General features: G+C 35.0%; 1 protein-coding gene across 2 annotated transcripts in view; it reads right to left on the bottom strand.

The window, feature by feature from the left end:
• Positions 1 to 7,567: 7,567 nt before the first annotated feature.
• The window catches only part of MOR1 (ARM repeat superfamily protein), a 33,635-nt gene continuing 14,711 nt past the window's right edge, over positions 7,568 to 26,491 (bottom strand). Inside the window, exons 16-54 of one of the 2 annotated variants that reach the window (XM_090311738.1) lie at positions 24,980 to 25,068; positions 24,746 to 24,865; positions 24,116 to 24,221; positions 22,431 to 22,543; positions 22,253 to 22,340; positions 21,443 to 21,543; positions 21,130 to 21,237; positions 20,906 to 21,011; positions 20,735 to 20,814; positions 20,501 to 20,650; positions 20,298 to 20,373; positions 20,082 to 20,206; positions 19,876 to 19,986; positions 19,648 to 19,797; positions 19,482 to 19,556; positions 19,316 to 19,397; positions 19,121 to 19,236; positions 18,905 to 19,006; positions 18,735 to 18,809; positions 18,521 to 18,616; positions 18,338 to 18,439; positions 18,141 to 18,242; positions 17,774 to 17,956; positions 17,581 to 17,692; positions 16,822 to 16,898; positions 16,364 to 16,443; positions 14,914 to 14,976; positions 14,506 to 14,629; positions 13,561 to 13,683; positions 13,396 to 13,473; positions 13,039 to 13,197; positions 12,778 to 12,936; positions 9,795 to 9,892; positions 9,537 to 9,693; positions 9,336 to 9,452; positions 9,088 to 9,183; positions 8,799 to 8,870; positions 8,309 to 8,582; positions 7,568 to 8,219 (exon numbers count right to left, since the gene is read on the bottom strand). In XM_090311738.1, the coding sequence (XP_090167864.1) occupies positions 7,948 to 8,219; positions 8,309 to 8,582; positions 8,799 to 8,870; positions 9,088 to 9,183; positions 9,336 to 9,452; positions 9,537 to 9,693; positions 9,795 to 9,892; positions 12,778 to 12,936; positions 13,039 to 13,197; positions 13,396 to 13,473; positions 13,561 to 13,683; positions 14,506 to 14,629; positions 14,914 to 14,976; positions 16,364 to 16,443; positions 16,822 to 16,898; positions 17,581 to 17,692; positions 17,774 to 17,956; positions 18,141 to 18,242; positions 18,338 to 18,439; positions 18,521 to 18,616; positions 18,735 to 18,809; positions 18,905 to 19,006; positions 19,121 to 19,236; positions 19,316 to 19,397; positions 19,482 to 19,556; positions 19,648 to 19,797; positions 19,876 to 19,986; positions 20,082 to 20,206; positions 20,298 to 20,373; positions 20,501 to 20,650; positions 20,735 to 20,814; positions 20,906 to 21,011; positions 21,130 to 21,237; positions 21,443 to 21,543; positions 22,253 to 22,340; positions 22,431 to 22,543; positions 24,116 to 24,221; positions 24,746 to 24,865; positions 24,980 to 25,068 (4,517 nt within the window). In that variant the 3' untranslated portion in view covers positions 7,568 to 7,947. Of the gene's footprint in view, positions 8,220 to 8,308; positions 8,583 to 8,798; positions 8,871 to 9,087; positions 9,184 to 9,335; positions 9,453 to 9,536; positions 9,694 to 9,794; positions 9,893 to 12,777; positions 12,937 to 13,038; positions 13,198 to 13,395; positions 13,474 to 13,560; positions 13,684 to 14,505; positions 14,636 to 14,913; positions 14,977 to 16,363; positions 16,444 to 16,821; positions 16,899 to 17,580; positions 17,693 to 17,773; positions 17,957 to 18,140; positions 18,243 to 18,337; positions 18,440 to 18,520; positions 18,617 to 18,734; positions 18,810 to 18,904; positions 19,007 to 19,120; positions 19,237 to 19,315; positions 19,398 to 19,481; positions 19,557 to 19,647; positions 19,798 to 19,875; positions 19,987 to 20,081; positions 20,207 to 20,297; positions 20,374 to 20,500; positions 20,651 to 20,734; positions 20,815 to 20,905; positions 21,012 to 21,129; positions 21,238 to 21,442; positions 21,544 to 22,252; positions 22,341 to 22,430; positions 22,544 to 24,115; positions 24,222 to 24,745; positions 24,866 to 24,979; positions 25,069 to 26,491 lie in introns of both variants that reach the window. The other variant, XM_039025311.2, reaches the window with a different exon arrangement.

Raw genomic sequence — 26,491 nt, 5'->3', positions numbered from 1 at the left:
GGAGATCCTTGAGCGGAAACGGATCGTCCAAATTCCATTTCGATTGAAACATAAATTTACAGTAAAACAAATAGATTATGCAAACTAAGTAAATTACAGCATGCTTTACAAATAAAATACATAGTTCAAAGGAAATCACCTTTGAAGAACACTTCTTCTCGTAACCCTCGAATGGTCACGAACTACTCGAACAAACAGCAATAAGATCTTGAACATCTTTTTCAAGTAAATCACGAACCAAATGTGAAGAGAATACTACCAATCAGATTTCTTGGTATGCTCGGACTGAGAACCCAGGAGTGGTGGGCTCTGATTATTTTGGTTAAGAGGAGTTTGGAGAAGGAAGATGATCGAAGAAAAAGCACTATCTCATAGCAAGCTTCTCGATCATTTAGGCTATTGCATAGCAAAAACTTCATGTCGCATAGACTATCGCATAGATTAGTCTTCCTATCGCATAGACAAAAAGAGCCTATCGTATAGTTTTAATATTGCATCACATACAATATGAACTATAGTTCTTTTTCTCTATTTTATGACATTTAATATAAATCATATTTATATTAAATTAACCTAAAAACTAAATTAATGTAAATGACATTTATGACATTTAATATAAATATTTGAATATCATTCAAATATTTATTCCTCTAATTAATGTATCAATTATATCATATATAATTGAATTAATTTAATTATATCATATATAATTAAATTCTCTCTTATTAATTTGAATAATTCAAATTAACCTAAAAACTGATTCTCAACATAATCTTTTTGAGCTACCAAGGGGTCCTTATAGACCTATAGCTTGAAGCTCCAACGGTATGTGAATATTAATTAAACTCTTTAATTTCATTATCCACCATCCGTTTGAAGAAAATCATATATGAAGATTTCCATGAACAGCGGAAGGATCTTTCCAAATTTCAATCATATATGAACAAACACAATTACAGTCACAAACGAAAACAACAGACTATGCGCAAAATAGAAATTACAGAATGCTTTATTACACGATCAAGGGAAGAATTCACATACCTTTGAAGACTCATCTTCAAGATCCTTGATCATAAACGCTCGAATAATCAGCAACACTATAACACTCGAACACTCGTACAGCATAACCGCAACACTGCACAATCACCGCAAACTCGAACAGAATGGTCTCCAAGATCACGAACACCCTGAAGACCACGAACGGCCTCCACAGAACCTCGACAGTGTTGAATTGAGTATGACACCACCAAAAATATTACCTTGGTATTCTCGATGTGAGAATCCAGAGTGTGGGCTCTGTATGGATTTGGTTAGAGAATGAGATCGGAGGAGAACAATCGTGTAAATGATTGAGCAAGTGGGAGATGTCAAAGCCTATCGTATAGGACAATGCCCAATCGTTTAACAAAAGCTATGTGATCGTCTAGCTAAAGCTATGTGATCGTTTAGCTCATCGACCAGCTAAGAGTCTATCGTCTAGAAACTCTCCATGATCGTCTAGTCTCTCCAAGTTGTTGTTTAGTAAATCTTATTTACTTGACAACCTTTTCGTGAGAACTTTCTGAGATCGAAAATCTCAATTCAACATTAACTAAAATTAGGAAAACATTTTTTTTATCTCACGGTTACCATGAAACCACCAATAACCTCCAACTCAATTGGTTATTAGAGAAAAAGAGATAATTATCCAAGAATTAATATTATTATAAATATAAATGATAACCAACTTACCATACGATATTTATAACCTATAGTTTTAATATTTCATCTTATGAAACATATAAATCATGGCTTTTTTTCTATTTCATGGTCCTTAATGTAAATCTCATTTACATTAATCTTCCACTAGATGTATCTCATATACCATACCGATCAGATCATATATAATCGAAATACCTCTTGTTAATTTGAACATTTTAAATCAACACCAAGAGCTGGTCCTCAACTTGAATCCATTAAGCTACTAAGAAGACCTTATGGATATGTAGCTCGAAGCTCCAACGGTACGTGAATAACTGACTAAACTCTTTAGTCACTAGATCTACCATCCGTTAACTGCTAGGCACTCCATTAAAGATCGACAGCTAAACTCCCCTTACTACAGATATATTATGTGTCCATCTTAACCAATCAAGAGTGCGACAACCCTTCATAGATCGCTCGTAAGTACATCTCGGCCAATAACCGTTATGCCCTAGTAGTTACATCTAACTTCTTAAGTACCACTGATCCTTCTAATGAACATAAGTCATTGTCCTACTTGACTAAGTCTTCTTTTCTAAAGAGAATATGTGGCCACTATGTTCAAGTCCCGGAATCAGCTCTTAAGGGAGTAATATATCTACTTACCCTTGCTTTGGAAAAGGAATGAATTCCATTTTGTCTAATTCCTATAGGCATGTTGAGTTGGCAATCTGGCCCCTCTCACCCATACAGATCAAAGGACCACCTTCATGAGCAGGAGTTCACAACTCACTCAAGATTCAGGTCATGTCATCTATGGTCATCCTAGTGAAATGTGAGTCTCTGTTATTAACGATGTTATATAAAGAGTTAATAACAGAGACTAATCATTGTGTGGTCCGATCTTATACAAACTCTTTGTATAGGATACCCTCGCTCGCATGTCTTCACTCGATTAATCAAGATCAGATCACTTGTAACACTTTACAATACTTGTAACAGCTACAAAGTGGGTCGTATCCGTAGTGTTACCAGGATAAGGTACCCAATCTTATCCATGTACTACAGACCATTAAAGTTATCATTTAAACAAGATCCACCTGTATGTCTCTACATACTTGTTTAAATTACATAAAATAATCTCAGATCTTAGTTTATTGGATTGAGTATATGCTTATAAAATAACATTTATTTTATTAATAATATGTTTATACAGAGTTTACAAACTACGAGATTACAAGGAGATTTAGGACATTCTTCCTAACACTAGCATGCATCCTGCTATTTTGTTTTTGAGATTGAATATACTTTAAAGAAAAATGGTCAGTAAGTAAAATAAATTCCTTATAAAGTAAATAGTGCTCCCATTGTTTAAGAGCTCTCACAAGGGCATATAATTCTTGTCCATATGTGCTCCAATTTTGTTTTGGAGGACTTAGTTTTTCACTAAAATATTCAATAAGGTGACCATTTTGGGATAAAACTGCTCCTATTCCTATGCCACATGCGTCGACTATCACTTGAAAAATTATGTAAAAGTCTGGGAGTTTGAGCACAGGATTATGGCTTAAGAGGTGTTTGATTTCCTTAAAACTATATACATATTTTGTGCCTCATTTGAAGTTTTTTTGCGTAAGCAATTATTTAAGAAAGTTGCCACACTACTAAAGTTTTTAATGAATTTCCTATAAAAAGATGCTAGACCTAAGAAAGATTGGATTTGTTTAATTGTTGATGGGGTTGGCCAACTAGAAATGGGTTCTACCTTCTTTGGATCAACTTTGATGTTTTTCTTTCCTATTATAAAACCTAGAAAAGAAATTTCATGAACTAAAAAGACACATTTTTGAAGTTTAAGTAGAATTGATTTTTGGATAAAGTGGAAAAAACAGTGTATAAATGGTTCAAGTGCTCCTGAACTGTCTTATAAAAATAAGTATGTCATCAAAATAAAGAACAACAAATTTATTGAGGAAAGGAAGAAAAACCTTGTCCATTAGGCGCATGAATGTAATGAGGAGCGTTTGAGATGACAAATGGCATGACAAGCCATTCAAATAGACCTTCATTTGTTTTGAAGGTTGTTTTCCATTCATCACCAGGTTTTATACAAATTTGATGATAACCACTGTGGAGATCCAATTTAGAAAAGATGTTAGCACCTCTGAGTTGATCAAGAAGGTCCCAAATCTGAGGAATTGAAAATCTGAATTTTATTGTGATTTTGTTTATGGTTCTGCTATCAACACACATTTGCCAACTACCATCCTTCTTTGGTGTGAGTATCGTTGGGACTGCACGGGCTAGTACTAGGTTGGATGAAGCTTTTGTGGAGCAAATCTTGAATATGATCATGCAAGATTTTATATTCTGTCAGGCTCATTTTGTAATGGAATGAAATCTATTTGGTGTTGGATGTCCCGGAGGAAGGGTAATTGAGTTGGAGTTGGAATGAAATCTATTTTCCTAGTATTAGTGGTTGTAAAATCCCATTGATTTCTTCTATTAATTATCTTATTTTGAGAATCATTCATTTCTTCCATAGTCTCGTCTAAAGAAATGACATAAAAAAGAAAGCCCAAAGATTGAATCTTGACCTTTTTTTTATTGTTGAACCCTCCAATGAATCTTGCAATGAGGTGTTGCTCATTTTCATGTAGATCAGTTCATGCACCTAGCCGATGAAAATCTTTCTTGTACTCAACCATAGATCTTGGTCCCTGATGCAAGTTTTGATAATGATTATATAGAATCTGCTTATAATTGGTAGGCAAGAATCTGTCCTTCATTAGCCGTTTCAACCTCTCCCAACTTGTGATAGGATTCTTCTCATTTTGATACCTATTTACTTCCAATTGCTCCTACCAAGCTGAAGCACCACCACGAAATTTTAAAGCCAACAGCTGAACTTTCTTATGTTCTGGAGTATTAGCATATTTGAAGAAGCTTTCGACATTCTTGATCCACTCCAAGAAGTCTTCTATGTCTCTTTTTCCACTAAACGTGGGAATATCTAATTTTACTCTATATTCATTATGTTCCTGATGTTGGTGTTCCGCAGCCCTCCAACGCCTTAGGTGTTCTTCATTTTCTCCTTCTTCAGTTGAAGTGTCACTTTACTGCCGTTGTCTTCTCTGGAAATTAAGTATTCTTGGCTGAAAATTTGGCATTCTTGGTCGTTCTTGTTGTAATGCAATCCAATCTTGGATGTTTCTTGGTTGATTCCCAAGTCGAACTTTGGGGTTTTGCCTTTATTGAGGGGGATTGTTGATTCTTGCATTATTTTCTTGGTTTTGTGGTTGTTTTCTAATCATTTGTAGCTCCTCTGTGATTTCATCAACTTTGTTCATCAGTCTTTCCATCATTCTTTGAGACCACCAGTGGGTTCTTCCATGGACTACATGCGTCTCGTTAAAGTTCTTGGTGATTAGGCGATGGAACTCCCTGTTTCATTGTTTGTGGCTTTGGAATCATTGCCATTGATAGGCTTTTTTCCTATCATCAGCTCCCAGAATTCTGCTCTGATACCAATTGGTGTAAAACTAAAGATAGAAAAAACCCTCAAATGATTTTATCATGTCCAGAATATGACTCAGTCTATTATTTATAGGCATGGGTTAAAAACAAACTGTTTTACAAACTACCTATAATTAAAAGGTAGTTGGTTAAGGTCTATTAGTTACAGCACCTAAAAATTAACTAACTAATGATTCTTATAACTGACATCAGTATTGAAGTATAAAAATCCAAAATTTTATGATAGATGGGACTTAACTTCAAGCTTTTTTATTTGTTAAAGTCTTTAAATTTTTAATGCGTAACAAATTAAATTGAATTATTTGTGATTACCACTAAATAATAATCAGTACTGCATAATCGTATACTTCGATAAATTCAAATTTGTAAAATAAAAAAATTACTTTATCGAAGAAAAACAGTTCATAATTTTTTTAAAAGAAACAAATAAAGAATCTAAAGTATATACTTTGAATAAAGAATAGAATTTAGAAAAAGGAAAAATAATATTTCTTTTTTCTGAAAATTACAATTGTATATAGGGTTTCTACATAAAAGACCTTAAAAATAAGCCCAATCTTGAACATTTTATTTTTTTTTATAAAAAAAGACTTATTGGTCTTCCTATTTTCACTAATATCAATAGCTATTTACAATTTAGCCCTTACCTGTATAATATATATATATATATATATTATTCTCTCTCCCCTATGCATTTTCTCTCTTCCAATGCATTTTTTCAATCCCACATGCATATATTTTCTCACATGTTTCAAAATCATTTCTTCTTCTTCTCTCTCTTTTCTCCTTTTGGCGGTGTAAGTTGTGGGCGATAGATGGACGGCGAGGGCGATCCGGCGATGGGGCGAGCACGGGAGGGCACGAATGACGATATTGGACTCGAATCGGACGAATGGCGATGGCAGACTCGGAGCAACAAAAGACAATGACGGACTCAAAGCAAATGAATGGCGATGGCAGACTCAGAGCAGATGAACGGTGGACTCGAGTGGACAACAAAATGGAGGATTCGGAGCAGACGAACAGCGGACCTGTATCAACTTTTAATTTTATTTTTTCCTATTTTTTATATATACTGTGATATATATGTACTTTTTGTTTTTGTTTTTTAGTCTTTGGTAGGAAATTTGATATATACTGTGGTATATGTATTCGTTTATTTGATATAAATGAGATTTTTTTTTTAATTTAGACTTCATGTATTATGATATATACAAATTTAGATTGTTGTGATTTCTGACTATCTAAATAGTATATATGATATATATACTGTGGTGTTAATGAAATTTATGAATATTTATATACTGTGGTATATTTCATATATTGATTTATATTGTAATTTATGTCAAGTATTGAGTCATTCTCTAATTTATAAAATGTACTATATTTCATATATTGGTTAGAATATTTTAAAATACCTAACAAAATGTTCAAGATATATTTAAAATAACCATGAATCTATAAATAAATAAATAAATTGATACATGAAAACCAATGTAAATAAAAAATAAAATTTCATTAAATACATTTTTTCAAATAGATAAATGAAAAAAAAAAAAATCATTCTCTCTCTCCAATTGATAAATGAGAAAAATTATATTGAAAGCATTTTTTTCTTTCTATAATAAATGCATTCTCTCTCAATATACATTTTCTCTCTCAATCATGAAAGTAGCTTCGAAAATAATATATATATATATATATATAATAGATATAAATAAATGAAAAAAATGGTATAATGGTCCAAAATCAACCCTAAAAATCATTTTTGAAAAAATTCAGATTTTAAGACATGAAATACAAGACTTTTTTTTACTCAGATAAAGAATGTGGGTGAGGGCTTGAGCCCACAGGGCCCAATGGGTCCGCCATGGCTCCACCGGTGTTCCAGAAAATGTCATCAATTTGAATAGTTAATCTTGTGAAATGATTTAGGAGCTGTTTTAAAGTATTTAATTGTGAACAGAAAAGCTAAACCTTTTCCTTGCATTCAAAATGAGGGGAAAAGTTGCTAAGCCTAAATAATTGATATGTATCTACATCATGCTAGTAAACTATACTCACAGAAATCATTGATATTTAGTATTAGCACAAAGACAAAAGGGAACTAAATTAATAGGCAAATTGCTTAATATTGAATTTAGATAAGCCTCACGCAGAATAATTTAGCAATTTTGATGCCAATGCTATATTATCACTATTGTGGTTGAATTTGTATTCGATCAAAAACATCAATATATATAATCATACAAAACAAGTCTTACATTTCTACTTTAGTTTACTTGTCAAACAATTTTTCTGATCCAACCTATCAAATGCTGAATTGAGATGGTGCTACTGAACAATATGACTAAGAACAGACGCTGGAAGTAAATTTTCATTTACGTTCAAAAGCGCGGGAAAAATACAGCTTACCCTTACGGTGGGGTAGTTTGATGGGGATAAAAGAATAACATTTGATGTGATTCAAAATATATATTTTAATGGAAGTGACTGCCATTGGTTTAATAGCAATTCTTCAAAACACAAATTACAAAAGCTGGCTACTTCGAACGACCCGACATCCTGAAATTTCAATAAACTCGCGCCCTTGAAAAATAAGCACCAGCAACCAATAGAAGATGTACTAATCTCTATTACCGGCATCCACACTTGCTCTTCTATCGTACACGATAACAGCTCGTGTTCAGACTTTGAAATCTGGGTAGCTCTTATATCTTGCCTGTTTCACAGAGGTTCAATAGTTCCACTTTTAAGTCTTTCCATCCTAGCTTGAAGTCCAGATAGTGCCTTCTCGTCCATGGGAAGGACCCCAGTTTGAGCAGAATTCTCGACACCAATGTGCTCTGATGCTTGGGGCATTTGAGCAATCATTCCTGAGTGCAAATTGTCATTTACGGACATTAATGGCTTGCTTCCCGATTCATGGTTTCCAGCAGCCACGGCTAATTGCATACTTTTCATCCTCTCTCTTATTGCATCTAGTGTGCCACTCGTTACTGAGTTTTCCAGGAAATTCTCCACTATCAGATCCCATAAGAAAACAAACAAAACAGAAGCAGGACTCAAAAAAATAGTGATATTTTACCTCCGCTTATGTATTTGTCATTCCTTTGGTCTCCAAGTGAGTAATCAGGCGTGGGACCTCTTGAAGTAATAATCCTATTGTCTTCAGTATATGATGGTGGCAAAGTAAAGTTAGTCGGTTCAGGTTTCACATTCAGTGATTTTGCTTCAGTTAAAGAATTAGTATGTACAGGAGACAAGGGTGCAAATTCGGGCGAAGAAGTCATGGAAGCTGGAGGAGGGGTTGACAACGGCAAGCTTGAAGGTGTTCTTCCGGCTGCTGCATTCCTCTCCATCTGCAATGAAATTGAATTACATAAATGTAGTTTTTCTGCCATAACGAGGAATAATAATCTTTTCATAACCCACAACAAGAACAAAGTCAATAAACACATTGGCCAACAATAAGCCTGGGGGAGAAGTAAAAAAACATCCCAAATCCTCAAATATTCTGTTAACATGATAATTCCAATATTTCAGTAGTTATTTGTGGCAAGGACAAACACACAAACCTGGGCCAAACCATCTCTAATGTACGTACGGAATGCCTCGCTTGCATTTTGAAGCTGAGCAAATATATCAACCTGAGAAAAGCAAGAGATGAAGTGGAGCAAATATATCAACCTGAGAAGACCAAGGGATGATGCTAAGAAAAAAAAAAAAGAAACAGCAGAAGCTTCTCGGTTTATATTTAAGAACGCAAACCAAGTCAAAATACAAAAGGCCAAGTCCAAAGCAAGAGATCACGCACACATCCATATATTACAATTGCAATATTAATGTAAAAAGATAGTCCATTACCTTTGGGTAAAGTTGAGTTATTCTATATAACTCATATAACCCAATGGTGCATGTCTGCTTGTCTCCAATTTTCTTGAATATAGCAGCAAGTTCTTGCTGCGGTAAAATGCACAAAATCAGAATATGATTGATTTAAGATGCAAGTCGGAAAGGAAAAAATAAAATAAATGCAATAACTTAAAACATAATTGACAGCTAACTTCGAAGTCGAATAAGAAAAGAATCATATGTAAGCTAGGGCCCGATACCTTCAACTGTGCATCAGCAGACTGTGTGCCAGAAGATGCATTATTTGCTGTTGAGTCACCCCAATGAGTCTGGCCAACAGGCCCAGTTGACGTCAACATTCTCGCTGCGGCTAAAGTCTGCTTGGATGTAGAGACATCAAAAGTTAGCAGTCTTCCTCAATAACATAATAATAAGAGAATTGACCGTTTAAATTGTTCTACCTCGAGATTAAGATCAATGTAGGCAAGAATGATAGGCTGTGGTTTCATATCAATAGGAACCATAGAGAGATGACCCTTTATAGCAGCACCACGAAGCTTTACAAGTTCATGTAGAACAGTTTTAACCATTCGAAGGGGTTTATCATCAGCTCCAGCTCTTCAACGAGGAAGAAGAAAAGCCAGATAAATACAACGTTATAAACCAAAAGTTAAGATGTATGTTAAATTAACAAACCATGTGCCCAATACAATGGATACCTTCTCCTAATTTCTTCCATCCCCAGATTTTGTAGATATAAATGGATGCTTTGCAAGATGCGATCAAGATCAACATCATATATAGTGCTTTGAAGAACCTGCGTCACCAGGAAGCCAATTCCTAAATATCTCTCTACCACAAAAGTGAACAACCAGAATTTATCTGGAGGAAAATATATGCATACATATACACAAACACAGAGCATTAAAACAAACACCATTCCATAATACTAAATTCTGCATCGTGAAGTTTTTCGAATTCTTTTTTTTGTATATAAAAGGGCAGTGTAAAACTGTAGATCTCGAAGAAAGTTATTCTGTAATTTTCTTCTGAGAAATCTGCCAGCCACCAATAAGTAATTCTGAAGAACCTCCCATACTTCAGCATGCACTGTACCAGTATCACTTTTAACCGTTCTTTTAACGTTCAGAAGTCCCACTCCCCACTTTCAAGATTGGAATGAATACTCACAAGGGTGTTGTGTAAAAGTTTATTAATAGAAGACATACTTTCATTAAGCAATAATAAAGATTTGGCTGAGGATAAAGGTAGCGACAACCCTCAAGAAGAGTGAGTGATAATTTTATCTAGGAAAATGTCACCAAAGACCTCCTTGAATCTACCAGCCTTGAAAATTGTCAATGAAGAAGTCAATGGGATGAAATATCACAACTTGCCAATACAACACAGGATTCCCATTCATACATGGATTAAAATATCTCCAGATATCGTAGATATATCGGCAATGCATCAGATATTTTGGGACTCCGAAAATGATAGGTGAAAAAAATCTTTCTCTTTTCTGTATCAACAATATTGATGAAATATCAACTATATCGCCGACATAGCGGGAACCCTAGGATCTGATTTTCCTGCATTAAAAAAAAAAAATACATTTTGTTTTAAATATAAGGACTAAAGAGCTTTGTCAGCTTAGTTGGTGGAAGAAATGCTGTACTTAACTGGCTGGACGTGAGTTCAAATCCTCAGCTTTAATAAACTTCAGAGTTTTTTCTCTTTCTACAGTGGCTTCTAAGATGTGTCAGATAAGTGAGGAGATGGATCCTTTTGAGGGAGATGCAATCAAGAAGGCAGTCTTGATGGCATGACGGGAGAATTTTGTCAGAAAATGTGGTACATTTGGATAGATGAGTTAAGGCTGGCCTCATGCTCAATAAAGGAAAGACAGCTTTGATTGGCATTAATATGGCACATTCAGAGGTGGAGTAATCATCCTGCCTTGGGTATAAATGGGAAAGTTTCCCGTGAATTAGTTGTGTTTTCCCCTTGGTGGAAAAAGCCATTTTTCTTCCTCTGAGGCTTCTTTGGTTGATGAAGTGAATTGTAAGGTAGAAAAATGGGAAGGCATTGCTATCTTCCAAGGAGTTTGAATTACCTTAACTTAATTGTATTTAGTAGTCTCCCTAGTTCTTTTATTTATTTGATTATTTTGCAAACGGTTCCTATAGTTGTGACAAAACAGATGGAAAAAATTACTACACTTCGAGTGCAATGGGGTGTGTACAAGCCAGCCAGTGATCTTTTTAGCTAGACGAATTTAGTGGAATAGTTTTCCAGGAAAAAGAAAAAAAAGAAAAAGAATACAAGAGTTGGGACTACTCAGATGATTCAGATAGCGGAGTTCAGAGTTTGAAGGAAGGTACGAAAGTGAGAAAACATTATTTACAGAAATTGGAAGTCTTGTTTCCTTTTAATAAAGGACAAATTACAGAATCTGGAAGTGCAAAGCCCCTAAGAAGAACAAAGTTTTTCTTTGGTCAGTGGCTTATAGACATCTGAATAGTTGAGAGGTAGCAAAAAAAAGACCCCCGATTGGCTTATATCACATTCTCCTTAACTGTTCTTTTGCCTCTAAATGGTGGTCGGTTATCTTTAAGAAGTCTGAGGTCACTTTGTTCTCCAAAGAAGATCAACTATTGGCTTGTAGAAGTGTGAGATGGCTGGTTTAAAGGGAGAGAGAAGATTCTTTCATGCTGTGCTACTAGAGCTCTTTTGTGGCATCTTTCAGAGAGAGAAACCGACGGACCTTTGAAGATAAGTTGATGTAGGAACATAAGCCAATCTTATAATTTTTGGCTAATCTTGTATTTTCTTGACCATTCTTGTATATTTTTAGTCAATCTTGACTCTTGTATTATTTTGAGTCTCGGCTGTTTTATTTCTTGTTTAGAGCTTGTATTCGGTTGGGTTATGTTTTAATCGTAACCAATTCCCTGTTCATGTTTTATTTAGCTTAAAGATTAGTTTACTTAGCTTTTAAGAATTAGTTTAGTTAGCTTTTAAGTCTGCTCTAACTGTTTTAGTTTGATTTAGTTCCTGCCTTCCTACAATAAATATGAAGGTAGCTTGCCACTTCGATGGCATCTAATAAAAATTGGTATTCTTTCCACCCTTGTGTACACCATAAGTTTTCATTTTTTATTTGTTTTGTATGTATGTACAACACAGTGCTTCTTAATGGTGCACAATTCACACAAAAATCTTTGTAATTATAGCCTTTACACGATTATTAGCCTTTAGTTGAGCTTCGGAGATGCGTCTTCTCTACCCCCACCCCCTCTCCGGTTGTATCTATTGTGAACATATTTCCTCATCTCCTTAAAAAATAATAATAAATAAAACAACCCTACAAATCCAAGAAAAACTAAACGGTCAAACTCTATTATCAAGGCAATAGAGTCCATAAAACTCATCCAGATCTGTTTTATTAATCAATGGGTATGAAGAGAAGACGACCATCCCTTTCGATTTCCATATCTAATATTCACTATCTAGAGAATCGATCTCCTTACTCCCCTGAAATAATTCTGCAAGGATGACCTTTTGCCTGGGTAAGAATCTGACATGAACAATTTGAGAAATGGCCCAAACTTAAAATATTTTATAAAGCTCCGTCAATTGATAACCCAGAGAGACATACAAAAATGAGTAATTAAACTAACGGGAATAATAAAGATATACCTTTGTAAGTTTGATAAGACATTTTACAACCAAATCAGAGAACTTCTGATTTCTGGAAGCAAATGACTCTTTGGACCCAGTTGAAGGCCATCTTGAGGGTTCCAGTGGACGCAACAGATTGATTAGTACCACAAATGAAGAAGTACGATCTGCATTATCCTGTACAAAAAACAAAAACAAAAGTGAAAAAAAACAGCTTTAACTAGTTAAATAATTTCCCAAAAACCCTCTAAAAAAGAAGCATCTTGAGAAAATAATGACCAGAATCTTCAGCATCAAAACATTTAGAGCTTTCAAAAGTTGGCTGCCGTCATCCATATGCGGGACTCGTTCATCCAAAAGCCACAAAAGGAGTTCAGTGATAAGACTGTCCAGAGTCTTTTCCTTCACAGCATAAGCAAGTCTCTTGTTTTGAAACGTCTGCAGCAAAAATGAACTTTTCAGTTAATAAGAAAGGTTTCATCTTACAAAGCTCATTGAAACAAAATAGATCGAACATTTCATATAAAACTATTTCTTTCAGTAGACTTAATGCATGTTTTCAGTTGCTACAACTCCTGTGCAGAATTAACAAAAGCATAATTCTAAGAACCCAAATGAAAATTGACTGGTAAGCACCTGCATAAGGGTATTGAGAACATATTTACAGGACCTTGAAGAAGCTCCAGTCAGACTGTAGTCAAAAGTCTTGGCAACCTACAAACGGAACAGATTAAAGAGGCAAGCAATGCACAAATTGGGTAAAGAAAATCCAAATATGGGAGGCTGAAGCTTTGTTCGTACTTTTGTTGCCAAGCATAATACAAGTCTATCAGCATCCCTTGCTAGCTCATCCATTAAACTGCCTTCGGGATCACTGGAGGCTTGAGCCAACTCATGACATACAACTTTCATTCCTTCCACGGACTGCAAAAGGAACCCAATATTGATTTTGACAACTCACATAAATAAACTGTCAAGAAAACTACAATCGGTTGTCAATTATTTTAATATAATAGAAGAGAAGCTAGGTGCCTAATACTATTGATCTGAAAAAGTGATCAATGGTGGAAAAGCCTATTGCTGAATTATACATAAATATTATACATACTAACAATTTTGACAGCCCAATAACCAATTTGGTCCCGAGGTAAGGTGTAACTGATTTATGTGAATCAAAAGATAAAATGGAAAGAATATAGATGATGTGGCATAAAGGAAAAGTATACCTCTATGGAAGAGTGATTTTGGATTAAATTGTAACAATTCCGATTGAAATGCAATAAAAGAATACTTCAGTACGAGTTTGATGCTTGAGAATGTTTAACAGTATTTGCCTAACTTTGGTCTAGATGTTGACTGTTGTTTTACAGCTTTGTACAATGGAGTTCGACAGTTTCCATTCTGTAAGATATTTTAAGTGGATGCCTACTCCGCTAGCTGATTTATTTTCCATGGACCTTACGTTACAGTATTTACAAATATATTTCAGTGTGAAACATAATCCCTAATGTAAGACGTCACTAAAAATTAAGATTTCTTCAGTTGCATTTCCATGGATATAGTATTTACAAACATTTTTCAATGTGAAAAATCCCTACTGAAGGACGTCATTGAAAATTAAGATTTCTTCAGTTGCAGGCAATTATCAATAAAGAGTATCTACTTGCAGATAAGAAATAAAATGTTACCCCTCAGGAGAAAAAATTCATCCGGAAAAAAAAAAAAAAAAAAAAAGGAGCCATTCACCTGCTCGGGTGAGCCAAAAGAAATAATGTCCATTGCTTCATTCCAGTCTGTGGGACCATTGGCCGTTGTAAGTGGTTGAGGCACCGATTGTCTCTCCATATGAAGCTCAGAACCATAATTTTTCCTGGAGCTAAACACAATTGTATAACCAATAAGGAACCAAAGTCCAACAAAATAAAAAGTAATGTATCACAAATATGGTACAATGAAACAATGAAAAACTGGAGAAATAAAGGACTGTTTTTGAAATTGATGAAAGAAATAGGCATCCCATCCGAAAAACGAGTAGCACAATTTTTCTTTTTATTTCCCCAGAAAATAGGGCGTAGCACTCATGGCATCAAGATGCATTATAACACTCATCATTGATGTGGCCTATTGTCCCAAAATACAAAAATATTCAAATACCTTGTTGAAATTGTTCCAGACATGGATCGAGAAACTTCCCCACTTTGCTCAGCTATGTCAGATCTAGAATAAAATTACAAAAACTTAGATTTAATTAAGAAGTTCAAACTATGGAGGAACTAAGAAACCATACCACAATGAATTCTGTGATAAAGAATCATCCCAGAACTGGAAAACTCAACATAACAGCCATACAACATGCCATATGGTTGTGTTTATGTCCATTTATTCGCATAAATTGTTTTCATGAGACATTAATCCATCCATTTCATTTATATCATGAAATTATACAGAGGGCAGAAACTTTCTCATGCTGACTGAAACTTGAAAAAGGACCTTCAATTGGCTAAAAGATGAGATGAACTGTACAGAAAAAGGGACGACAATCAATAATTATAAACATAAGGTGAACTCTTTGCACCAAGTGAGAGCCAAAAAGAATGTCCAAGTTTTTTCCACTCTCCTTATGAAGAAAGTATTTAGAACCTTCAATGAGTATAATCAGCGTTCCAATTTTAATTCCTAATCTTTATGCATCTCGCACCGGTAATTATCTTCATATTCAAGCAGAACTTTGTCCATTTGAAATCGTTAGTCAAAGGAACATGAACAGGGACCTCTGAAATTGAAATTCTTAGGAAGCCAATCTTTTTTATAGAACCAACAACTTTCATTGAGAAAAGATAAAAAAATACAAGGGCATTCAGAAAATCAAGCCCACAAAAAGCCCCTCTAGAGAAGGTAAAATATTGGCTAAAGAGTAATTATAAAAAGTCATCGAAATCAAAGCCCAAATGGAAACCTAAAACTTCACCAGAGCCAAAACATCAGATTCTTCCACCCCTATAAAATCTATTTTGTTTCTCTCCACTGCTGACAACAAGAACTGACCCTTCTCCTAAAAAGGTGGATGGAGAAGGAACTCCCAAATCGAACTACCAACTCCCTCTAATGAGCCAGCATAAACTCGAACTCCTAGAAGAAGCGGTCCCACACCGACCTCACAAACTGACACCTCCAAAGCAAGTGATCAAATCTTCCCCCACCTTTGGACAGAGGATACACAGGCAACTTGCAAACCGATCGTTATTCGATCTGAGTTCGTTACTACAGTAGTTTAAAACCAATTTATAGCTTCTTTTGTCATGTAAGCCAACGCCTACACTATAGAAGAGCACCCTTTTTAATCCCCTTAAAATATAGTGTTTCCTGCGTGGTCTACCAATAGCAGCAGGAAACAAATCCAAGTAAACTCCACTCATCACTTTCATCTACCCCACTCTAGGAAGCATAAACAAATTCCCTTGAGACTGTCAAGCAAGCTCCACAATCATTTAAGAAAACAAACTCACTCTAGTAGGTATTTCACAATCATCGCATGCAATGCCACAACATCAAACCCTTTGAAAAGAAAAATACAAATAATTAGGCGTAGTAATAGGGTACATACTCATATTCCCTAAGAGGCCGTCTCATGGCAGCTCTAGCTTCACCAGGCTTCCCTTCCTTCTTTTTCTCCATTTCTCTAACCTGGAATGAGTACAGAATGAAAATAGGAACATGGTAGACCATGCTATTCATAGTTTTGTTTTTTTCCCTTTTATAAGAAACATAACTTTCATCCAAAAGATACAAAAAAAGAGGGGAGATGATGTAGCCTAAGTAGCCCCAAGGATTAATCCTCCAAGAGTCAAAATTGTAAATCTTTTATTAGAAAGAATAATGTGTTTCTTCATACAAGAGGGAAAAGTTCCTATTTATAAAGTTTTACTACAAGTGGGGTAAAAAGAAAATTAACCTAGAATATTACCTAATTACCCAATTAATCCCTATTTTCCTTAAATCAGGAGAGGCGTGTAATGTGTTTACAAGTATGCATAACGATTTATACAAGTCAAATAAACAGACCTTCCACTTAAATCTATCGTCCAACATGCTTCTCTGAGCATCTGTCAGTTTTCCCACATATCTCCATACCTCCTCACCTACAAAGAACAACAAATATTCAACACAATTATGCCGAACATTGTCACAACAAGATAGGCAAAAAGCTGAAAAAGACGGAAGAAAAAAAAAATTGTGCATGGAAAGCATAAATAAAAGAAAAGGACGCCAAATTAGCATTGCTCTCTAGCTATCTCTACCAAGAAAAATGATGAAGGCATGAACAAGACAATGATATACATTTTTTTTCCTTTTTACAAGAGACAACTTAAGCAGGGATACAAACTCTAGTGAAAAAGAATAAGAGAAAATAAAGAGAAATATAAAGATACCACAGAGCATAACAAATCACAAACTTAAAAACTTAATTTGGAATAGGCTTCCCAAAGCTCCATCAAGTATTGGCAAAAAATTCTCGATCTTCCTTTTAAGGAACTTTATTTAACGATGCAATACAAGATTACAAACTGAAATGTAAATTAGTAAATCATTGAAGGAAAAAGCATACATGAAAAACATATATATTTTCTTATCAAAGGATATAAAAAGAACTTCTGAAACACACACACAACAACCATCTATTTGGTCAGAACACGAGTATAAAGCTAAGAATTTTAGGGGTTCTAGAAAACATGAGATGAAGGTTTAAAACAAAAGATGTAAAAGGGTTTTCGTTATCATTGGATCCCTCCCGATGGGGCAAAGGCAGACATCAAGACTAACCAAGAATCTTGTATCCAGTAGCAAGTGTATTTAGAGCAGCTTTCCTAATTTCACCATCACGTTCTGCTGTCAGGCTTGCAACAAGTTGCAATGATCTCAACTGCCCGCTAATCTAAAAACAGAAGGGAGAAAAACAAGCATTTAGTAGAAACCAAAAAAATTCCCTACACAAAAACTTATTCCATGTTTTTACCTCAGATCCATAATTATCAATCAAGAATCCAATAAGGTCAGCACATTCAATCCGAGTACGATTGTTTTTAGAACGTAAACCCTCAAGTATGTAAGGAAACATTTTTGTTGCAGAGTAAGTCTGTATGATTTGTTTTGTCAGCTCCCGCATTTTTTCCTTCACTTTCTCAATATTGTGTCCCAACTGCAGCACAGTGCAGGTAAGTGTCTTTTCCAGATGCAAAACAAATTAGAATAAACAACAAAAAAACTACCTTTCAAGCAAACAATGTATGAAAGCAATCTGGCATCTCAACATTAGCAAAACAAAACATAAAATTTCATACAATCAACTACTTGAAAGCAAATCCAGAGCACTATGAAAGCACCTTCTCTATCAAGCACGGAAGGAAGATAGCCGCTTCAGACTCATTTATATAGTATCCTTCATCCTTCAAGGTCTCAAAAAGTTCAGGAAGAAACTCTAACACCTGATCATTTCTACCTAATTAGACATCCCAGATGGAAATAATATGTGCACAAACAAATGGAAAGAAAATGTGTTTAGGGGATGTCTAAGCTATACCTTTAATAGACATGTTGTGTTTGATTTACAAAATTGCAGAACAAACCACCTGAGTAGAATATCTAGAACCTCAATAACATCCTTTCCAATCGACGCCAGTGCCTGGAAAGTCATAGAAGTTTGTAAATATGACATGTTGGAACATGCCATGAAATTAAAAGACGGCATTTCATAGCAAAACACCTTCTGCAGCATCTCTAGACCATCAACTTGCTTCTTAAAGTCAGTGCTTAACAGCCTTCGCTGCAAATCCTCCCTGAAATATTTCATCATATCATTCTGCATTCAAACCACAGTTCAGAGATTAGAACATATATTGAAGTAAACATTTGGAAATTATAACACAAAATAAAATCCATTCAACAAGTACAGATACACAGCACAAATATATTCAAACCTCCAGATCTTGAATCTGCTCTATGCGTGGTTCTTCAAACTTGAACTTACGAACTATTATTCTCTCTCTTTCCTCCTGCAAATGAACAAAGTCAATCAAATGAAAAACTTAAGCAAATTGATTTACAACTTACAAGATCAATTTTGGAGGTTGACCAGAAGAGGAGGCACCTTATTTGAGTCCTTGACATTTAACAAAGCCTGTGATTGAACAGCCAAATCATGCGCAGATATTAAGGATTCGGTCCTATTCCCCTTTGAAATGGTGCCTCTCTGTAAAAATAGACGGGCAAGGCATTGTTGAGGGCAGACAAAGGGGACTAATAGGGTAGCAAAATTAGTCCCTAAATATTAAAAATCCTACGGATTCTAGCCAAAGAAACATACTGATGATACAGCTTTATTTCCATGCTTAGCAACACCGTTTGAAGTGCCCTTTCCGACCTTTACAGCATTTTTGGATGGCAAGCTTGAGGTTATTTGTTTAGCTGACTCGAAGGATTCTGCGAGAAACAAGTTCAACAATTTAATCTTAAGCAAGACAGAAATAAATGTAACCTAGAGAGCAAGCAAGCAACATACCTTGAAAAGCACCATAGGGTCTTAGTCGTTCAACAACAAGGGCCAGACCTGGCCCACTAATATCTTTAAGAATTTTTTCAACCTATAGATAAGGAAGACAGAAAATTCAGGGGATACTCAGACCTCAATAGAATATTAAATGCAGAAAAGTTTTCATGATGCATACCGCTTCCTGTCGCCCAACCCTTAAAATTTCAGTAATGCATGCCTCTGCTGCTTTTCGAACATCAGACGATTTGTCCTGAATAAGATTTTATTTCATAAGGAATTACAGAAGGATAAGTACAACATATGCCCAAAAATTCCAACCAAATTGTCAGCAATATAGGTACCGTCAAAGCAGAGCAAGCTGGTTTAAGCAGCTGTATGCAATCAGAAGAATCATTGATTCCAGAAAGCTTCCTCGACAACCATTCCAAAAGGTCCTTCCGCCCTTCTGCACTGACCTTATTGTCCACTAGAGCTAATATCATATAAGGAATCTGAAGGAAGGACAAAGTTCTACCGTCATATAAAGTTAGATATTCATTGCAACTTTACCATACACGGAAAAGACATACCATTTTATCAAAATGGACAGCAGCTAGCCAGGCATCTAAAGCAGTCAAAGTGGCTTCTCTCATATGCTTCTTGTTGTCACCAAGACATTTCAAGACATCTGACAGCACTCCCTGTGCACAAGATAAAACCATTAAGGACTATTGAAGATCAACTTCCTAATGGTCAAGAAACTAAGGAAAAAAATATTTAAGGATCCACAACAAACCTTGCCTGACTTTTCAACAGATGGTCCCATAGCAGAAGCAACATTACCAATGGTTGCCAAAGTTGCCATGACCAAATTTTTATTGCTATCATACAAGCGCCCTCTTAAAGCTCCAAGCAGGTCCGCTGGCAAATATTAACAAATGAATAATCAACAAACACCAATAATCAAAATGTAAAAAAGAAAACAAGGGGGATAATGTCCCAAGTAGGTTACATGTCCCAGTAGGTTGAATGCGTTTATTAGCTTCTTCCAACATTTTATTCACAGCTTCAATGGACTCCAGACGGACCTGAAATATAAGAAACGTGTATTAAGCAATAAGCAGTAAAATAAATAATTTCTCGCGAAGTCAACTATTAAACAGAAAACATCAAACAAACACAGTGTACTACAAATTTTAAAACTAATAGCAGTACCTTCCAGTCAGGGCTTTCAAAATTCTTCAGCAGTGCAGGAGTGATCTTCCCACTAATATCTTCTCGTGGCAAGCCATCCATCCCGCTAATGGATGTTGATGATGTTAGTTCTTCTGCCCTGACTGTTCTTTTTGGAGCAGCAGCAGTACCCTAAAAGATAAAAGACAAACAAACTCTATAAAAGGTAGAATCCAATCCATAATTCATGTATGTATGATCTAGAGCCTGACATACCTCGAATGGATTTTTTTCAAATTCGGTATCAATTGCAGTTAGCAGCGCAGGTTTCACATCCGAGAGAAAACCTTTAAGATCTGCAAAAAATGAAGGAATATTAGAGAGGTGGAATTATATCATCAAGGATTCAAGTTATGGTCCAATAAACAGAAAGAAAGATCCAGTCACCTGGTCCAACAAATTTATGCACACAACCCAAAAGCTTAATAGTAGCATTCCTTGTAGCCGCAGCACTGGACTGAAGACCCGTTTCTTTACAGAAGTCAATTAAATCCTGTGAGATTTATTTTCATCCATTAATAAATAGATCATATATAACAATGAGACCATAAAATATTCAGAAAGAAGAACAAAAGAATTCCAATTTTCAAAGAAGAAGAGGAGCCAAGTACCTTGAGTTTTAAAAGAGATATACCAAAGTCCTCGACAGCAGAAACCATCCACAACAGTCCCTCACTAAGGACCTTCGGATTTTTGTGCTCTTTCATGATTTTAAAGAGCTAAAAGTTCAAAGGAATGATAACTTAGTATACGGAAGAAAAAACAAAAATATACAAACCGTAATTACATGAGAATTCTGTCTAAACTACTTTAAGCACAAACAAAAACAAACATGGAGCGCTATAGACAGATGTATAGAAGTACAAAAGTGCAAATGAATTTTGTCATAATTGTACTGCCGGTTTATTAACAACAGAAACATACTCTTTCAAAAATAAATCCTGGACCAACTGCTTCTGAAAAGGTAGTAAGGCACTTCATCGCTTGAGCACGAGTTTTAATATCTGCTACACGTTCACTTATACCTATAAACACATTCACATTTCCACTGGTTAACAATGTGGAATAAAATGTCACAAAAAAGGTGATAACAATAATAATGTAAAACAAAAGGGAAATGATGCAAAGTGAAACCTTCCTATTATTCATAAAGCTGTAATTTCTAGTTTTTTTTTTTAAGAAACCAAGCTTTTCTTGAAATAAATGAAATTTCTAGTTTCAGTTATTAAAGCAGTTTCAAGCTCCAAGGTCCTTGATGGAACATCTAAAGATAGAATCAAGCAGTAATTGTTTGGCCAAAAGTTCTCAGTGCCAACGCCAATACTAAAAAGGACTTTGCCTGGGGTATTTGGTTGAAAAGAAACTAAAGAATTTTCAATGCAAAGAAATGAGATTGGAAATCTGAGTTGGCTTTAGTTTCATAGGTCTTCGCTGTAATTCCTTTTTGAAATATTTTCTAACTATACTCCTTTTATTATCAACTCTAATTAGCGGGATTTTTTGTGAGATTTTGTCAGTTAAGGGTTGGGTATATACATTTGGTTATACTTTAAATCAGGGTGGATTTAATTGCTAATATAGTTTATCTTGAGATTTGTGAGATTTTCTTCTCTCACAATTAATCAATTTGTAACTAATCAGCTGGATCAGTGAAAATGAGTTCGCTTTAAAAAAATAATATAATTCTACCTAGATTAAACATGTTTAACTATTGCAAGGGTCCAAGCTAACCACCTGAAAGGCAAAGTACGACACACTTTTTGGGAAATTTTTTTGCAGTAGAGGCTATATGAGTAATGACTTCAATAACTTGTTGTTGAACCTGCATCCATTCAGCTGAAGTGCATAAATATAAAATAACCCAGCAAAGCAAATAAATAAGAAATGTAAAGTAGCAGAGTTAGAATAAAACCTGAACATTTTTCTCACTCCAACCAGGGATAATGCAAAGTAAACGAACAAGTATCTCAACTGACGGGTTAAGATCTTCCAAACCTTCCACTTGTTGCTTCAATGAAGATATTGCTGAAAAATAAGTTGAAATTTTTAAGAGTGGATGCAATAACAAATTAGTCCGTTGCACATCCACAATAGGAAACCAACCCTGAAAAGTAGAGCTAGAAATATTATGCTGTATGAGCCAATATGCCAGTCCCACATTGGCCAACTTAGATTCTTTTAATGACTATTAATAGGTGTTGTTCCATTTAAGCATCAAGCTTAAAACATAATTATAGACAATTAAAGTTGGTTAGTCGCTAGGATTGAAATGGAGAGAAAAGTGAAAAGCAGTTATTGATTTAGCAAGGTATATTACAGAAACAAATTGGTCTTTTAGCATTCATTAGGAGTAGAAGTGACGTAGGAATTTGAGAACAATATAGCTTCTTTTTGACAAGTACAAAGTCCTCAAATCCTCACCCACCACCTCCTGTTCCTTTTAGAACTATTATCTCCTTTCCAGACTCAAAGGTGAAGTTCATCAAGGAAATGCCAATTTCTTCCTCTACAAAAAGTTTCCCGAACTCAAGAAGACTCAGATGTAGATTCCACTGTTAGTGTGAGTAGCGATGAAGATGAATTATTGACAGTAAATTCAGCACCTGAAGGACTTCACTCTCATAAAGATATAGTTGAAGATGTTGCATCACTTTTCCAAAGTTCAGCTTAGAAAAATTCTTGTCAGAAGCCTCGCTCGTTGCATTTTCAGTTATCCCCTTCTCAAATCCCATCTAAATTCTCCTCCTTGATTGAAAAATGTGGTTTCTTGGGTAAGCACTCCATTGTTTTCTAAAGAAAGTTTTCGGTCGCAGCTTTGTTTCAAGAGCTATAGAAGAGTTGTGGCTGTTTTTTCATGAGGCCTTTCGATAGTTGTAAGGTTGTTTTGATTGAATTGTGGATGCTCTTTCAGTGTTATGCTTGGAGAAGTTTTTATCTTGGGCAGTTTCAGCAGTGAGTTTTTATAGTATTTTGGTTAGGTGGTGCAAGTCTTCAATGCATTATATTGATTTTCGGAATCTGGTGTTCTCTCTCCATCCATAATCTTCTTTTTCTGGATGGTGGTAATGGTAGTATTTGATCGGTTGGCTTGGTTTCTGAGGTTGGCAGCTTGCAGATAAGTCTGGTTATGAGTTCCATTTCAAGTCTCCTCTGCTTTTAAAGCTTTATGGCACTCGAGTTTCAAGTCTTGTACTTTGCTAGAAGAATGCTCATTTGGAAATTATGTTTATTGGGTGTTGTTTTAGGGATTGGTCTCTTTTATCTTTTATTTTGTTCTTGCTGCTCCGATTTCTATGTTATATTTTCTTTTTTTTCCTTGTTTGTTTCATTGTACTTCGAGCATTAGACTCATTTCATTAATTCAATGAAAAATTCTAGTTTGCGTTTCAGAAAAAAATATATAGAGAGAGAGAGATTCCCTTTTGACCAATTGGAGGACTCTCTTGTAGCTACTTTGGTTTGGGCTTTTTCCCTCTCTTTTGTAAATTTCATACATCAATGAAATTTGTTTCTTATATTAAGAATTTTTAGGATAATAATAATAATAATAAATAAATAGATGAATAAAGGTAATAGCAACAGTTCTAATAAGAGAACCTTCGAGTCGTTCTTTCCACACAGTGCTCTTCAATTGAGAGACTGTATCAGCTTCAACAAGAGAACCTAATTTGCTCTCCACCTCTTCAAGGCTCATCTCAGCCGGCTACAAATGTTTAATAAAAGCAGCAAGATTAGTCGATACATAAAAAAGCAGCCAACCATAAACAAATATATTTTTGTAAGAAGCAAAACAATGAACCTTTTTCCATCTTCTCAAAACTACAACAAATTAAAAATTACAATTCCACCTGAAATTCAATATGAGATAAACAAAGCTACTATCGACATGATATTCCTGGAACAAACATAGTAACCTACTCTCGTCCCAAGCAAACCAATGTCTTAACTCGAGACTAAAAAATACTCTAGATCCTCTTCAACCAATAACCAAAATTCAGTGCCTCAAAAAAAAAAAAAAAAAAAAACCAAAATCCAGGAAATTGCAGCCAACCGTAAAGTTGTTGGTATAAAGAAACAACTACACTGATTCGGAATCATGCCACTGCAAACAATCTCGAAGCGAAAGAAGAAACATAAAAAACACTAGGAATGATCTAACCAACCAAATCCATGAAGAAGATAGAATTACAGATCGCTTAGCACACACTGGGCAAGTTTTAAGATTACCTCAACATCTTCTGGAACTTCAATGGGCTTGGAAGATTTTGGCGGTGCACCACTAGGTACACTACCCTCTGCTTTCTTATTGGTGCCTGATTTCACCGAGTTTCCTTTTTTACTAGAAGGCTGGGAAATAAAAACAAAACTATTAGAATATATTAAAATGACAAGAAAGTACTGCGTAAGTAGTGAATAAATGTATTTGTCTTTGAAACCAGAACGCTTGTAAAATTAACTCACAGCTGCCTGTGCAGGCCTCTTTCCACTAAGCATGCTGGCTGCAGATTTTTTTACAAATAAACCATCTGAATCCTGTATAAATGTTAGATCTAATACATCACCATTATATAATAATTAAGAAAATGAATAAAAAAAATACATGAAGATTTGATGGAGAGAAAAAAAGAGATACTAAAGAATAGGAAAGGAGAAAATAGGACGAAGACAAGACTAAGATAATACCATATGGAGACAAACCAATACAAGATCAAACTGTTCACAATGAAGGCAATGCAAATAGGAACCGACATGCCAAAACAGGAAGAGAGAGAGAGAGAGATTCAATCTGGAAAGTTCACCTATTTGATGATATAGCTTATCTTTTTACTCTTTATTATTATCTTTTATAAGTAGACCATTTTCTATCAAAAAAACTTAACAGAAATACATGTGTTCTTTGTCAAATCATGGATTTTCATATTATTACACGCACATTGAATAAATCCCACAAGACAGCCCAAATTTACAGGATTAAGTATCTAGAAATTCATAGAAAGGCATACGGGTTTACAGCTATGAATCTTAAAGGCAACTTCCATAGTTTAAAGCTACGACTTGTAACCGTAAAGTATATGAGCGCTTACAGCTACCCATTTAATCAAGGCACCAAGTCATGCAATCTGTATATGATATAGAAATGGAACTTTGTTCCTTCTCATGTTCCAAAGAAAGATTTGCTTCTCATAATAAAAAAAAAATGATGATATAGAAATGCATCATTCATTTGGATTCATAAACAGTTAAAATTTGTATCCTTTCAAGGTGACTGCTATTAATAACATACTTTACATATTGTTCCATGAAACATTACATAGACTATATATGGAAATAATGCAGGGAACTAGTAGAAATATATCTTCTTAATATCTATGACCTACCGAAACTGATGGCACACTTGCACCAGGAGCTTGGTTTGCTGCATTGCCATGAGACATACTTTAGAAAGTTGACATAAAATATAGGAGAACGAACTTTTGTTTAAGAGGAGGGCAAAAAAGAGAAATGTAAAAATTAGAAAATTAATGAAAGAAAAATTGATAAGATAATAATTAATCAATTGTCTAATTACTAGAATGTCAATAACCTGAGCCATTAGAAGGTACATTGCTTTCAGAGCCCATAATCATCTCGGATAACCTCTTCCTTCTCACATCATCAAGTTTCTCCACGGACCTCTCCAAAGGTCTCATGCCAACCAACTATCATAGTCAAAGAAGAAAGTTTGTTACAGCAGCAGTGATGTAGTATTTAGTCCATACCCTGTTCTCTCTTTTAAAACATTCTGTTACAGCTAGCTTAGGTTGTTATTTTCCTTCTAATTGGGTTTACTGTTGGGTTAATGTGCGGGTCTTTTATAAGATTGGGTTAGGTCTACACCACGCAGTATCAAAAAATTAACTTTGAAAAGTACACAAAATATATAGTTGACTGAAATTACTTACCTTTGCTACTGCTGCCAAAGCCAAAAAGGCA

The sequence above is a fragment of the Benincasa hispida genome, chromosome 3, assembly GCF_027475165.1.
Source record: "Benincasa hispida cultivar pf3 chromosome 3, pf3_genome.v1.1, whole genome shotgun sequence".
NCBI classification, from domain to species: Eukaryota; Viridiplantae; Streptophyta; class Magnoliopsida; order Cucurbitales; family Cucurbitaceae; genus Benincasa; species Benincasa hispida.
This window is presented reverse-complemented; position numbering and strand designations above follow the sequence as displayed.